Source organism: Pan troglodytes, chromosome 13 (genome assembly GCF_028858775.2).
Source record: "Pan troglodytes isolate AG18354 chromosome 13, NHGRI_mPanTro3-v2.0_pri, whole genome shotgun sequence".
NCBI lineage: Eukaryota > Metazoa > Chordata > Mammalia > Primates > Hominidae > Pan > Pan troglodytes.
The window spans coordinates 126,722,075-126,735,391 of record NC_072411.2 but is presented as its reverse complement, the minus strand read 5'-3'; the positions used below and the strand labels follow the sequence as shown (position 1 = coordinate 126,735,391).

Below are 13,317 nucleotides of genomic sequence, written 5' to 3'. Positions count from 1 at the left end.
TATCTCTAACAGCTGTTTTTGTGTAGTCATTTTTTAATCTGCGGCTCTTAATGGATAAAATATTTTAAACAAAATCAGCTACTTGGTAAATGCTAGAGTTGGTTTTCAGAGTCCTGGCTTATAAAGACCTGGTAAAAAATAATGGGATAATAAAAAATACGAATTCATTTTTTAAAGCTGTTACTGGAATTGCTGGAAAATTTAGTGGTTCAAGCTTTTCCCTTTCCCATCTGACTTGGAATCATTGGTGCTAATAAGCAGTTATTAGATGGAAGGTTAAAATTAAGTAGAGAATATCTGTAAGTTTTCCAACTTTAGCTAAGTCACAAAGCAGAAACTGATTGTAGTGTATATAGAATGCCATGCTTATGGCTCCAAAGCCTTCTGGCTGCTGACACCTCAAATCTGGGGCATTGTGAGAAGGCACAAGAAATGTATCTTTACTCACACCACGTGTTTCTCTACAGTCTGTTGCTAATGTTTTATTAGCTAGCCTTTTTAAAGAAATCACCTCCACAAATTAGTGGAGATAGTTAAAAGTATTTAATTATAATAATTTAAAGGAAGGTGAACTTTTATTTTTGAATATTCTGTATGAGTTCAGTAAGATGGTGTATTGTTTAATGCCACATGACAAATTTCAAAAGTTAGTGATTTAAAACAACCACTAACAATTTATTATCTCTCGTTTCTGTAGGTTAGGGATTGAGAAGATACTCAGTTGGGTAGTTCTGGCTTGGGATTCATGAGGTTGCATTTAGATGTTGTCTGGGGTTCTGGTCATCTGACGGTTTGACTGGAGCTGGAGAATACACTTCCAGGGTGGTTCACATGGCTGGCAAAATTTGTTCTGGATGTTGTTAAGTGGCCTTAGTTTCTCTCCACATGGGCCTTTTCATGTGGCTCTTTGTCCTCAAATCTTGGTGGCTGGTTTTCCCAAGAGCGAGCAATCCAGAAGACCCAGGCAGAACCTGCAGTGCCTTTTTGATCTTTCCCTGGAAGACACGTAGTGTCACTTCTCATTTTCTTGGTTGCCCAAGTCAGCCCTGATAGTGAGAGGACCACACAAGATTAACATATACCAGGGTTATTACATGCTGTCATAGAAGCTGGCTACAACAGGTGGCATTAATTTGTAGTGTCATATTTAATCTGTAGTAGTCAGGCTGCTGCTGAGGTTTTTTCTTTTCATGTTTTTTGAATGACTAAAGGTAAGTTTACTGTGATTTAGAACAGCTAAAAATAGGAAATACATACAGTGGTAGTCTGTACCTTGGACTTTAGTAATTAGCAGTGGGTTTTTGAAAGAGGTATGGGTAAGAACTATTAATACATATTTTTGTTAATGTTCTTTATTTTTTATAATTTTATGAGAATGAGTCTGAAATTTAAAAACTACAGACAATAGCACTATTAATGTCAATTTAAATAGAAAACTTAACAGTAGTATTTGATATTCATCAATAATTTATAGCAATCATTAGGGACATAACTTCACAATATAGAAAGGAAAATGAAAGTACAAGGGAAAGTAGACAACTCGAGAATCATGGAAATTCCTTACAAATTTATTGACTAACCAGAGTTGAAAAGGGGGATATAGGAAATTTGAATAACACAATTAGCAAGTTAAAATTGAAGGCTGTTTAGCGAACTTTGAACTCAGAAAGCAAAATAGACATACTGCTCTCAGGAAATATCTGAGGCTAGCATAATTTTTTTGCTAAAACTGAGCAAGGAAAATACAAAAGAGAAAGAAAGCTGAAGGTTATTCATCATTCCGCCTTGCTCCTTAGATTCTAATACACTGAAAGCATAAATCTCAATATTAGCAAGTCATATTCAGTAGTGTATTGAAAGAATAATGCACTGTGTTCAAAAAGGATTTATCCCTAGAATACAAAGAAAGGTCAGCATAGGAAAACTTTTTGAAAAGATCGTTATTAAGATATTGTAATAATTGTAAAAATAAGCAGTTGCCTAATTGCCAGGCACCATTTTAAGGAGAAAACCATTTGATCTCTATAGATGAACAAAAAGTATTTGATAAAAGTCAGTCCTCATTCCTTATAAAAGTGGGGGACTCATCGCCACCTTAGAATGGATTGCCCTTAATGCCATAAGGTTGTATCTGATGACAAACTAAATCATTGTAGTAGTTAGTAGGAAAATACTAGACACCTTTCTATTAGACTGAGGAACAAGATGAAGATGCCTATCTTTACTACTACTATTATGCCTTGCTCTGCAGGTCCTAATATACTAAGAAAAAGAAAGGAATGAAATTCATAAGTATCAGGAAGAAATTGAAAAAATTGTCAAAATCTGTAGATAATATGATTGTCAATTTGGCCATACATGATAATCAGTGAGAAAACATTTCTTTAGAAGAGTTTTGTTGGAAAGAAAATACCTTTTCAGTAAACCAGCATTAATAATCAGTAAATGACGTGAAGAAAAGAATGTTTTATTAAGAATCATAGCCTTCCCAGGAATCATCTTAACAAGCACTGTGTTGACAGGGTACTTATACCAAGAAGACAGTAAAAGCTAAAGAATATGAAAGGGTAAATGTACCCAAATGGGAGAATTACAAGTTATAAGTGTGCTGTTTTTAAAAGTCACCTATAAATTCAAGGAAATCTGAAATGAAATGTCCAATATATATATATTTTTAAATAAAACTCGACAAGCTGATTCCATAATTCATCTGGACAAGAAAATGCACAAGATTAGGCAAAACTACTTTTGAAAAGGGATGGGTCTTAGGTAGGAAAGCTCAGTGAAAGGGGAAGGGATTTGTCCTAATAACAAAACATACCATATCACGTTTTTTTAGTTTATAATTTTATGGGTACATAGTATATGTATATATTTATGGGATACGTGAGATATCTTGATACAAGCATATAGTGTGTAATAATCACATCAGGGTAAATGGGGTATCCATCTTAGCATTATTTGTGTTATGAAAATTCCAGTTGTATTCTGTTATTAAAAAGTATACAAGTTAACATTATTTAAAATGCATAGACAGACAGCTCATTTGAACAAAAGGGAGTCCAGAAGCAAACTAATATATTTGTAGGTGTCTGGGATGTGATAAATGTCTTTTTTTTTTTTTTTTTTTTTTTAAAGTTCTGGGATGTATGTGCAGAACGTGTAAGTTTGTTACATAGGTATACATGTGCCATGGTGGTCTGCTGGCACCCATCACCCTGTAGGGTCCAGCCCCACAGGGTCGGTGGTTTTTCTCCCCCTGTGCTGAGACGAGAGATTGTAGAAATAAAGACACAAGACAAAGAGATAAAAGACAGCTGGGCCCGGGGGACCACTACCACCAAGATGCGGAAACCGGTAGGGCCCCGAATGCCTGGCTGCGCTGTTATTGGATACAAGGCAAAAGGGGCAGGGTAAGGAGTGTGAGTCATCTCCAATGATTGATAAGGTCACGTGAGTCACCTGTCCACCAGCCAGGGGGCCCTTCCCTGTTTGGCAGCCGAGGCAAAGAGAGAGGGGGTTAGAGAGAGAGGACAGCTTATGCCGTTATTTCTGCATATCAGAGACTTTTAGTACTTTCACTAAGTTTGCTACTGCTATCTAAAAGGCAGAGCCAGGTGTACAGGATGGAACATGAAAGGGGACTAGGAGCGTGACCACTGAAGCACAGCATCACATGGCATGAGATGGTATCTCATTGTGGTTTTGATTTGCATTTCTGTAATGACCTGGGATGATGAGCTTTTGTTCATGTTTGTTAGCTACACAAATGTCTTCTTTTGAGAAGTGTCTGTTCATATCCTTTGTCCACTTTTTGATGGGGTTCTTTTTTTCTTGTAAATTTGTTTAAGTTCCTTGTAGATTCTGGATATTAGACCTTTGTCAGATGGATAGATCACAAAAATTTTTTCACATTCTCTAGGTTGCCTGTTCACTCTGATGATAGTTTCCTTGCTGTGCAGAAGCTCTTTAGTTTAATTAGATCCCGTTTGTCAATTCTGGCTTTTGTTGCAGTTGCTTTTGGTGTTTTAGTCATGAAGTCTTTGCCCATGCCTATGTCCTGAATGGTATTGTCTACGTTTTCTTCTAGGGTTTTTATGGTTTTAGGTCTTATGAGTAGTTTTTTCTCTTTCTGTGAAGAAAGTCAATGGTAGCTTGATGGGAATAGCATTGAATCTGTAAATTACTTTGGGCAGTATGGCCATTTTCACAATATTGATTCTTCCTATCCATGAGCATAGAATATTTTTCCATTTGTTTGGTTTGTAGTTCTCCTTGAAGAGATCCTTCACGTCCTTTTTAAGTTGTATTCCTAGGTATTTTATTCTCTTTGTAGTAATTGTGAACGGGAGTTCACTCGTGATTTGGCTGTTTGTCTATTATTGGTGTATAGGAATGCTTGTGATTTCTGCACATTGATTTTGTGTCCTGAGACTTTGCTCAAGTTGCTTATCAGCTTAAAGAGTTTTTGGGCTGAGACGATGGGGTTTTCCAAATACACAATTATGTAATCTGCAAACAGAGACAATTTGACTTCCTCTCTCCCTGTTTGAATACTTTATTTCTTTCTGTTGCCTGATTGCCCTGGCCAGAACTTGCAATCCTATGTTGAATAGCAGTGGTGAGAGAGGGCATCCTTGTCTTGTGCCGGTTTTCAAAGGGAATGCTTCCAGCTTTTGTTCATTCAGTATGATATTGGCTATGGGTTTGTCATAGATAGCTCTTATTATTTTGAGATATGTTCAGTACCTAGTTTATTCAGTGTTCTTAGCAGCAAGGGGTGTTGAATTTTACCAAAGGTCTTTTCTGCATCTATTGAGATAATCATGTGGTTTTTCTCATTGGTTTTGTTTATGTGGTGGATTACGTTTATTGATTTGCATATGTTGAACCAGCCTTGCATCCCAGGGATGAAGCCAACTTGATTATGGTGGATAAGCTTTTTGTGCTGCTGGATTCGGTTTGCCAGTATTTTATTGAGAATTTTCACATCGATGTTCCTCAGGGATATTGGCCTGAAATTTTCTTTTTTTGTTGTGTCTCTGCCAGGTTTTGGTATCAGGATGATGCTGGCCTCATAAAATGAGTTAAGGTGAAGTCCCTCTTTTTATATTGTTTGGAATAGTTTCAGAAGGAATGGTACCAGCTCCTCTTTGTACTTCTGGTAGAATTCGACTGTGAATCCATCTGATCCTGGGCTTTTTTGGGTTGGTAGGCTATTACTGCCTCAGTTTCAGAACTTGTTATTGGTCCATTCAGGGATTCGACTTCTTCCTGGCTTAGTCTTGGGAGGGTGTATGTGTCCAGGAATTTATGCATTTCTTCCAGATTTTCTAGTTTATTTGCATAAAAGTGTTTATAGTATTCCCTGATGGTAGTTTGTATTTCTGTGGGATCGGTAGTGATATCCACTTTATCGTTTTTTATTGTGTCTATTTGATTCTTCTCTCTCCTTTATTAGTCTGGTTAGCAGTCTTATCTATTTTCTAATCTTTTCAAAAAACCAGTTCCTGGATTCATTGATTTTTTTTTTTTTTGAAGAGTTTTCTGTTTCTCTTATCTCCTTCAGTTCTGTTTTCTCTTATCTCCTTCAGTTCTGTTCTGATGTTAGTTATTTGTCTTCTGCTAGCTTTTGAATTTGTTTGCTCTTGCTTGTCTAGTTCTTTTAATTGTGATGTTAGGGTGTCAATTTTAGATCTTTCCTGCTTTCTCCTGTGGGCAATTAGTGCTATAAATTTCCCTCTACACACTGCTTTAGCCGTGTCCCAGAGATTCTGGTATGTCGTGTCTTAGTTCTCATTAGTTTCAAATAACGTATTTATTTCTGCCTTCATTGTGTTATTTACCCACTAGTCATTCAGGAACAGGTTGTTCAGTTTCCATGTAGTTGTACAGTTTTGAATGAGTTTCTTAATCCTGAGTTCTAATTTGATTCCACTGGGGTCTGAGAGACTGTTTGTTACGATTTCCATTCTTTTGCATTTGCTGAGGAGTGTTTTACTTCCCATTATGTGGTCAATATTAGAATAAATGTGATATGGTGCTGAGAAGAATATATATTCTGTTGATGTGGGATGGAGAGTTCTATAGATGTCTGTTGGTCCAGAGCTGAGTTCAGGTCCCTGAATATCCTTGTTAATTTTCTGTCTCATTGATCTGTCTAATATTGACAGTGGGGTATTAAAGTCTCCCCCTATTATTGTGTGGGAGTCTGAGTCTCTTTGTAGAGACTTTATGAATTTGCTTTATGAATCTGGGTGCTCCTGTGTTGGGTGCATATATATTTAGGATAGTTAGCTCGTCTTGTTGCATTGATCCCTTTACCATTATGTAATGCCCTTCTTTGTCTTTTTTTATCAGAGACTAGGATTGCAACCCCTGCTTTTTTTTTTTTTTTTTTTGGGGGGGGGGCTTGGTAAATATTCCTCCATCCCTTTATTTTGAGCCTGTGTGTGCCTTTGCATGTGAGATGGGTCTCCTGAATACAGCACACTGATAGGCCTTGACTCTTTATCCAATTTGCCAGTCTGTGTCTTTTAATTGGGGCATTTAGCCCCTTTACGTTTAAGGTAATATTGTTATGTGTGAATTCGATCCTGTCATTATGATGTTAGCTAGTTATTTTGCCCATTAGTTGTTGCAGTTTCTTCATAGTGTCGATAGTCTTTACATTTTGGTATGTTTTTGCAGTGGCTGGTACCGATTTTTCTTTTCCATATTTAGTGCTTCCTTCAGAAGCCCTTGTAAGGCAGACCTGGTGGTGACAGAATCCCTCAGCATTTGCTTGTCTGTAAAGGATTTTATTTCTCCTTTGCTTATGAAGCTTAGTTTGGCTGGATATGATATTCTGGGTTGAACATTCTTCTCTTTAAGATTGTTGAATATTGGCCACCCCCCTACTCTCTTCTGGCTTGTAGGGTTTCTGCAGAGGGATCTGCTGTTAGTCTGATGGGCTTCCCTTTTTGGGTAACCTGACCTTTCTGGCTGCCCTTAACATTTTTTCCTTCATTTCAACCTTGGTGAATCTGATGATTATGTGTCTTGGGGTTGCTCTTCTGGAGGAATATCTTTGTGGTGTTCTCTGTATTCCCTGAATTTGAATGTTGGCCTGTCCTGCTAGGTTGGGGAAGTTCTCCTGGTTAATATCCTGAAGTGTGTTTTCCAAGTTGGTTCCATTCTCCCCGTCACTTTCAGGTACACCAGTCAAATGTAGGTTTGGTCTTTTCACATAGTCCCATATTTCTTAGAGGCTTTGTTTGTTCCTTTTCATTCTTTTTTCCCTAATCTTGTCTTCACGCTTTATTTCATTAAGTTGATCCTCTGTCTTTGATATCCTTTCTTCTGCTTGATCGATTTGGCTGTTGATACTTGTGTGTGCTTCACGAAGTTCTTGTGCTGTGTTTTTCAGCTCCATCAGGTCATTTATGGTCTTCTCTAAACTGGTTATTCTAGTTAGCAGTTCCTGTAACCTTTTATCCAGGTTCTTAGCTTCTTTGCATTGGGTTAGAACATGCTCCTTTAGCTCAGAGGAGTTTGTTGTTACCCACCTTCTGAAGCCTACTTCTGTCAGTTTGTCAAACTCATTCTCCATCCAGTTTTGTGCCCTTGCTGGCGAGGAGTTCTGATCCTTTGGAGGAGAAGAGGCATTCTAGTTTTTGGAATTTTCATCTTTTTTGCACTGGGTTTTCCTCATCTTCATGGATTTATCTACCTTTGATCTTTGATGCTGATGACCTCTGGATGGGGTTTTTGCATGGGCATTCTTTTTATTGATGTCGAATGTTATTGCTTTCTGTTTGTTAGTTTTCCTTCTAACAATCAGGCCCCTCTTCTGCAGGTCTGCTGCAGTTTGCTGGAGGTCCACTCCAGACCCTGTTCGCCTACGTATCACCAGTGGAGGCTGCAGAACAGCAAAGATTGCTGCCTGCTCCTTCCTCTGGAAGCTTTGTCCCAGAGGGGCACCTGCCAGATGCCAGCCGGAGCTCTCCTGTATGAGGTGTCTGTTGACCCCTGCTGGGAGGTGTCTCCTGTCAGGGAGGCATGGGGGTCACGGACCCACTTGAGGAGGCAGTCTGTCCCTTCGCAGAGCTGGAGTGCTGTGCTGTGAGATCCACTGCTCTCTTCAGAGCCAGCAGGCAGAAACATTTAATTCTGCTGAAGCTGGGCCCATAGCTGCCTTCTTCCCAGGTGCTCTGTCCCAGGGAGATGGGAGTTTTATTTACAAGCCCGTGACTCAGGCTGCTGCCTTTCTTTCCGAGATGCCCTGCCCAGTCAAGAGGAATCTAGAGAGGCAGTTTGGCCACAGCAGCTTTGCCACCCGCCCAGTTCGAACTTCCTGGAGGCCTTGTTTACACTGTGAGGGGAAAACCGCCTACTCAAGCCTCAGTAATGGTGGACGCCCCTCCCCCGACCAAGCTTGAGTGTCCCAGGTTGACTTCAGACTGCTGTGCTGGCAGCGAGAATTTCAACCCAGTGGATCTTAGCTTGCTTGCTGGGCTCTGTCGGGGTGGGACCCACTGAGTAAGACCACTTGGCTCCCTGGCTTCAGCCCCCTTTCCAGGGGAGTGGACGGTTCTCTCTCGCTGGGGTTCCGGCTGCCACTGGGATATGAAAAAAAACTCCTACAGCTAAGTTGGTATCTGCCCAAACAGCCGACCAGTTTTGTGCTAGAAACCCAGGGTCCTGGTGGTGTAGGCACACAAGGGAATCTCCTGGTCTGCGGGTTGCAAAAACTGTGGGCATAGCGTAGTATTTGGGCCAGATAGCACAGTCCCTCAGGGCTTCCCTTGGCCAGGGGAGGGAGTTCCCTGACCCCTTGTGCTTCCCAGGTGAGGTGACGCCCCACCCTGCTTCTGCTCACCCTCTGTGGGCTGCACCCACTGTCTAACCAGTCCCATTGAGATGAACCAGGTACCTCAGTTGGAAATGCAGAAATCACCCACCTTCTGCATTAGTCTCGCTGGGAGCTGCAGATCAGAGCTGTTCCTATTTGGCCATCTTGCCAGATCTCAAATTTGTCATTTCTAAAAACTGAATTTAATTGTTTTTTATTTGTGGGAGTGAGAAGAGGGTAGTATTAAGACCTCAATTCCATGGATCACATCAAATATAAAATTCCAGATAAATGTGAAAATCTAAAACTCTATATAAATAATGGAAGAAAATTTTGAATATTTTGGTAACCTTAATGTGAGAAATGTCTTTTTAAAAATTTATTACAAAAATAATAAAGGAAAAGGTTAACAGATTTAACCACATAAGTGATAACACATCTATATGATGAGATATATTAAGTTAAAAATGGACTAGGAGAAATTACTTATAACATAAAAATTGAAAACCATAATCTATAAAGAGCATCAGTAAATCAGTATGAAGGCAAACAATTGAGTATAAAAACATGAAGGAATATAGATAGAGAAAGCATAGAAGATTACAGATATCCTGTAAATATAAAAATATTTTTTCCCGTAGTGGTCATGAGAAGTACAAATTAAAATAATGAGATTTCATTTTTAGCCAAACATGAGCAAAAGAAAATCTGGTGTTGAAGAGGGTGTGAGGGAGTGGATATTCATATACTATTTTTGTGGGGGGTTAAATTGTTAAGCAACTTGAAAGCAATTCATTAGTATTTATCAAATACTAAAAAAAAAAAATTTTGAGACAGGGTCTCATTCTTGCCCAGACTGGAGTGCAGTGGTATTATCATGTCTCACTATAACCTCGACCTCCCAGGTTCAAGCCATCCTCCCACCTTAGCCTCATGAGTAGCTGGGACTACAGGCTATTTTTTAAATGTTTGGTAGAGAGCAGATCTTGCTGTGTTGACCAGGCTGATTTTGAATTCTTGGGCTCAAGTGATTTTCCTACCTTGGTCTCCCAAAGTGCTGGGATTACAGGTGTGAGCAACCGTGCTTGGCGCAAATATAAAATATTTATAACTTTGAGGAAGCAAGTGCATTTCTAGAAATTTGCTTCTGAAAAACAGGCTTTCGTGCTCAAAGTCAGAAATGGATGTACCAACAGAACATTGGATCCAGTCTAAATCTCCACTTGTGTCATGATAGAACAGTACTATGGAATTCCTTGTAGCTTTAATCTCTTTTTGCTAGCTGAAAAATCTGAAGAAATTAATAGAAAAATTCATGTTATGGTCTCATTTAACACTAATACTGGTGTATAGGTGGATGTGTTCGTGTACGTTCATGTATATGCATATACTTGTATTCATGTGTATATATAGATGAATAGGAAAACATTGCTTTTAAAAAGTAATGTTAAATATACAATTGATTACCAGAGTGCAGGTAAAATAGTAATAGTAAAGATAGGCATCCTTATCTTGTTCCTAACTCTAATAGAAAGATGTCTAGTATACTAACTACTGTTATGCTTAACTCTCTCATTATATATACAACCTTATGACTTTAGGGGCATTTCATTCTGTTCTTAGGCAGCTAAGAATTCCCCACTATAAGGTTTTAGCACTGACTTTTATAAAATACTTTTGGTAATAGTTAACCTGTTGGGATGGTCTGTAATCTTAAAATACCACCTAAGGTATTTCTGGTTCATTGAATATGATTAAGCAATAACTAAAGTATGTAAATAAATCACTTTTAGCATGTATGTAATAATAAACATCTTCATTCTAGTAATAGCACCTATTTTCTGGGATTAGCATTTATACTATTTGAAATGTCTAAAGTAGGTAGATATAACCAGAGATTATTTGAAGAAAATGAATATGTGTAATCACTGAAAATCACATTTCTCTGAATCCTTGCCTACCTGACAGTTTTTTAGGAGAACAGAACTGTTGCTCAAAGACTTGTCTAGAGAGAATGACTGACTCTCCAGATCAGTTACTCATATAATCTGAATATCACCATCTTCATGCCCACTCTTCATAAGCTGCTTTTGAGAAAGAGACAGCTGTATACAGTGCATCAAAGCAATAAATCCTAGTGTCAAGACTTTTACTCAATCACATATCACTATAGACATGTAGAGACTAAATCATATAACTGTACAGTTTCCTTGCTGTCCCACTGACAGAATAGTGAATTTAAAATTACACAGCATTCTTTCCTGAGCTGCTTTTTCTCCCCTAGTATTACACTTTATTCATACCATTCACATCATTATTCATAATACGCAGTAAAGATTATTACCTGAACTTCAAAACAGATTGCTTGTTGATATTTATGTTTAATGTAATTCCAGGTTTTTTTTTTCTTCATTTGGTCATAGAAGCATACATATGGTCAGTTTGGATGGTAAATTTTGATTGTATGGTAGAAGGCCTGAGCTCAGGCTTACCTTCCTTTTTTCTATGAAAGAAATTACTAAGCAAAAGAGTAGTCTGGATAAACTTGGATGGAAGATTGTAAAATATTTAAAAAATTAGCAATTATATGTTGGTTAACACTTTATTTTTACCCAAATGTTGAAGCAGGTTCCTGATAATCTCTGCTGGATAACATTTTTAGATTAGCCATTGTATCTCCTGAAACAAAAAAGTACATGTCTTTTTAATATTTTATAACTTGAATCACCCTTTCCTCTCGTTTGTTCAAATAATGAGATTTTAATGATGTGTCATAGTACTCAAGAGAATTCTTTTTTGTGCATTATTTATTTAATGGAATTACCTCTTTTTAACTACTGCTTGGTCAGTTTACTTGCTAATTAACTAACTTTAATCTTTCAAAAAGTCTAATTATGTTAATCTGATGAAATTTCAGGAAATTCAGCAAGAGACAGATATCCCTGAAAGAGAGCTTGTTAGAGCCCTACAGTCCCTCGCCTGTGGTAAACCAACACAGCGGGTTCTTACAAAAGAACCCAAATCAAAGGAAATAGAAAATGGTCATATATTTACAGTTAATGATCAATTCACATCCAAACTACACAGAGTCAAGATTCAAACAGGTATCTGGAATTATATTTTTCCTCTCAAAAAATTATATATTTTTCTCTTCAGAAAAAAAATCTTATCTATTGGATTTCTTTTAAAAATACTCCTTTTCTGGTGCTGCATGATACTTAGGCTTAAGAAAGAAAGCAGCTTTTATTGATAAGTATTTGTATCAAAATGCATTTGAATCCAAGTACAGTAAGCATTTTAAAAAGTAATTTATAGTGTGAACAAAGTATTTCTTTCCATGTTTTTCAATAAATAGAATACAGTTTATGAACATATTATTAGTACTTAAAATTGTTTTTAAGTTGTTAACTAATAGTCAGTGGAAGTCTAATTTTAAAGCTGATTTAGAGGTTTTTCAGAATTGGGAGACCTATATAAAAGTTTGATGTTTGGATGTTGCTATTTATATTTTGATAAATATTTTTTGTTTCAAAATCTTAAAACCTATATCCTCTTTAATTTAAAAACATAGAAATGATACTGATGTGAATGATTTTTAATAGAGCCATATAAGTCGATAATGAAAATTCTATTCATTAAACATTTAACATAATGTAAGATGCTTGTTTTCTGTGTATTTAAAGGGGAAAAAAGGCACTCCACCCTTGCTGATTGATGTTTAAAACTAATTGTTTGCTACTTGGCTTAAAAACTAGTATTAGATAGGCTTCCTAGTACTAATATATTCATTACAGCCAAATATGTGTGCAATAAAACAGTGTCCTAAGATAAATAAGATCTTTTAAATGACTGTCATTTGTTGATTTTAAAAAAATGTTATTTATATTGTATATTATGATAGTCTTTTTAAAAGTAATGTTAAATATACAGTTGATTACCAGAGTACATGGATTCTAGAGCTTTATATGCACACTTAAATTTTTGTTCTTTTTTGTTTCGTATGTATACTTTGTAGAACAGAGTAGTGTCTCTGGCAAGGCTTTGCCCCCTTTGTCTTGTAGTTGTAAACTGTATCATAGTAATCTGCATTAGCCAAGATTGGCCCATGTCTTGACATAAATATGTATTCAGAATAAAACAAAACTGTGCTAGCCAGTGTCATGGAATAAAATTTATTTTTCTTCCAATGCAAGACATAACTACTTTATACATTTGGGCAGATGCAGGTTTTGGATTTTAGGGCTCATTTGTATCCTAGAATTAGAGGAAAATATGTGGGAATATTTATCTGGATTGCCTTACCCTCACCCTACTGTACCCTAAATAAGTAACAGTCTTTGTTATCCCAGATTGTATCATGTCCAGCAATAATAATATCAGATATTAGTATTATGTTTAAAAAAGTCTTCATAGATTTTTAGATTTTCGTGTTAAGTGTGCACACTTACGTGTGTATCTGGAGTATGTGTATGTAGTGTTTTAGG

The 13,317-nt window shown here is 37.1% G+C and overlaps 1 protein-coding gene across 6 annotated transcripts in view; it reads left to right on the top strand.

Moving 5' to 3' along the window:
* The window catches only part of CUL3 (cullin 3), a 111,491-nt gene that overhangs the window by 91,590 nt on the left and 6,584 nt on the right, over nt 1-13,317 (top strand). For all 6 annotated transcript variants that reach the window (XM_001167528.8, XM_054679424.2, XM_003949978.6 and 3 more), the window contains one exon: nt 11,751-11,937. In XM_001167528.8, the coding sequence (XP_001167528.1) occupies nt 11,751-11,937 (187 nt within the window). The remainder of the gene's footprint in view (nt 1-11,750; nt 11,938-13,317) is intronic.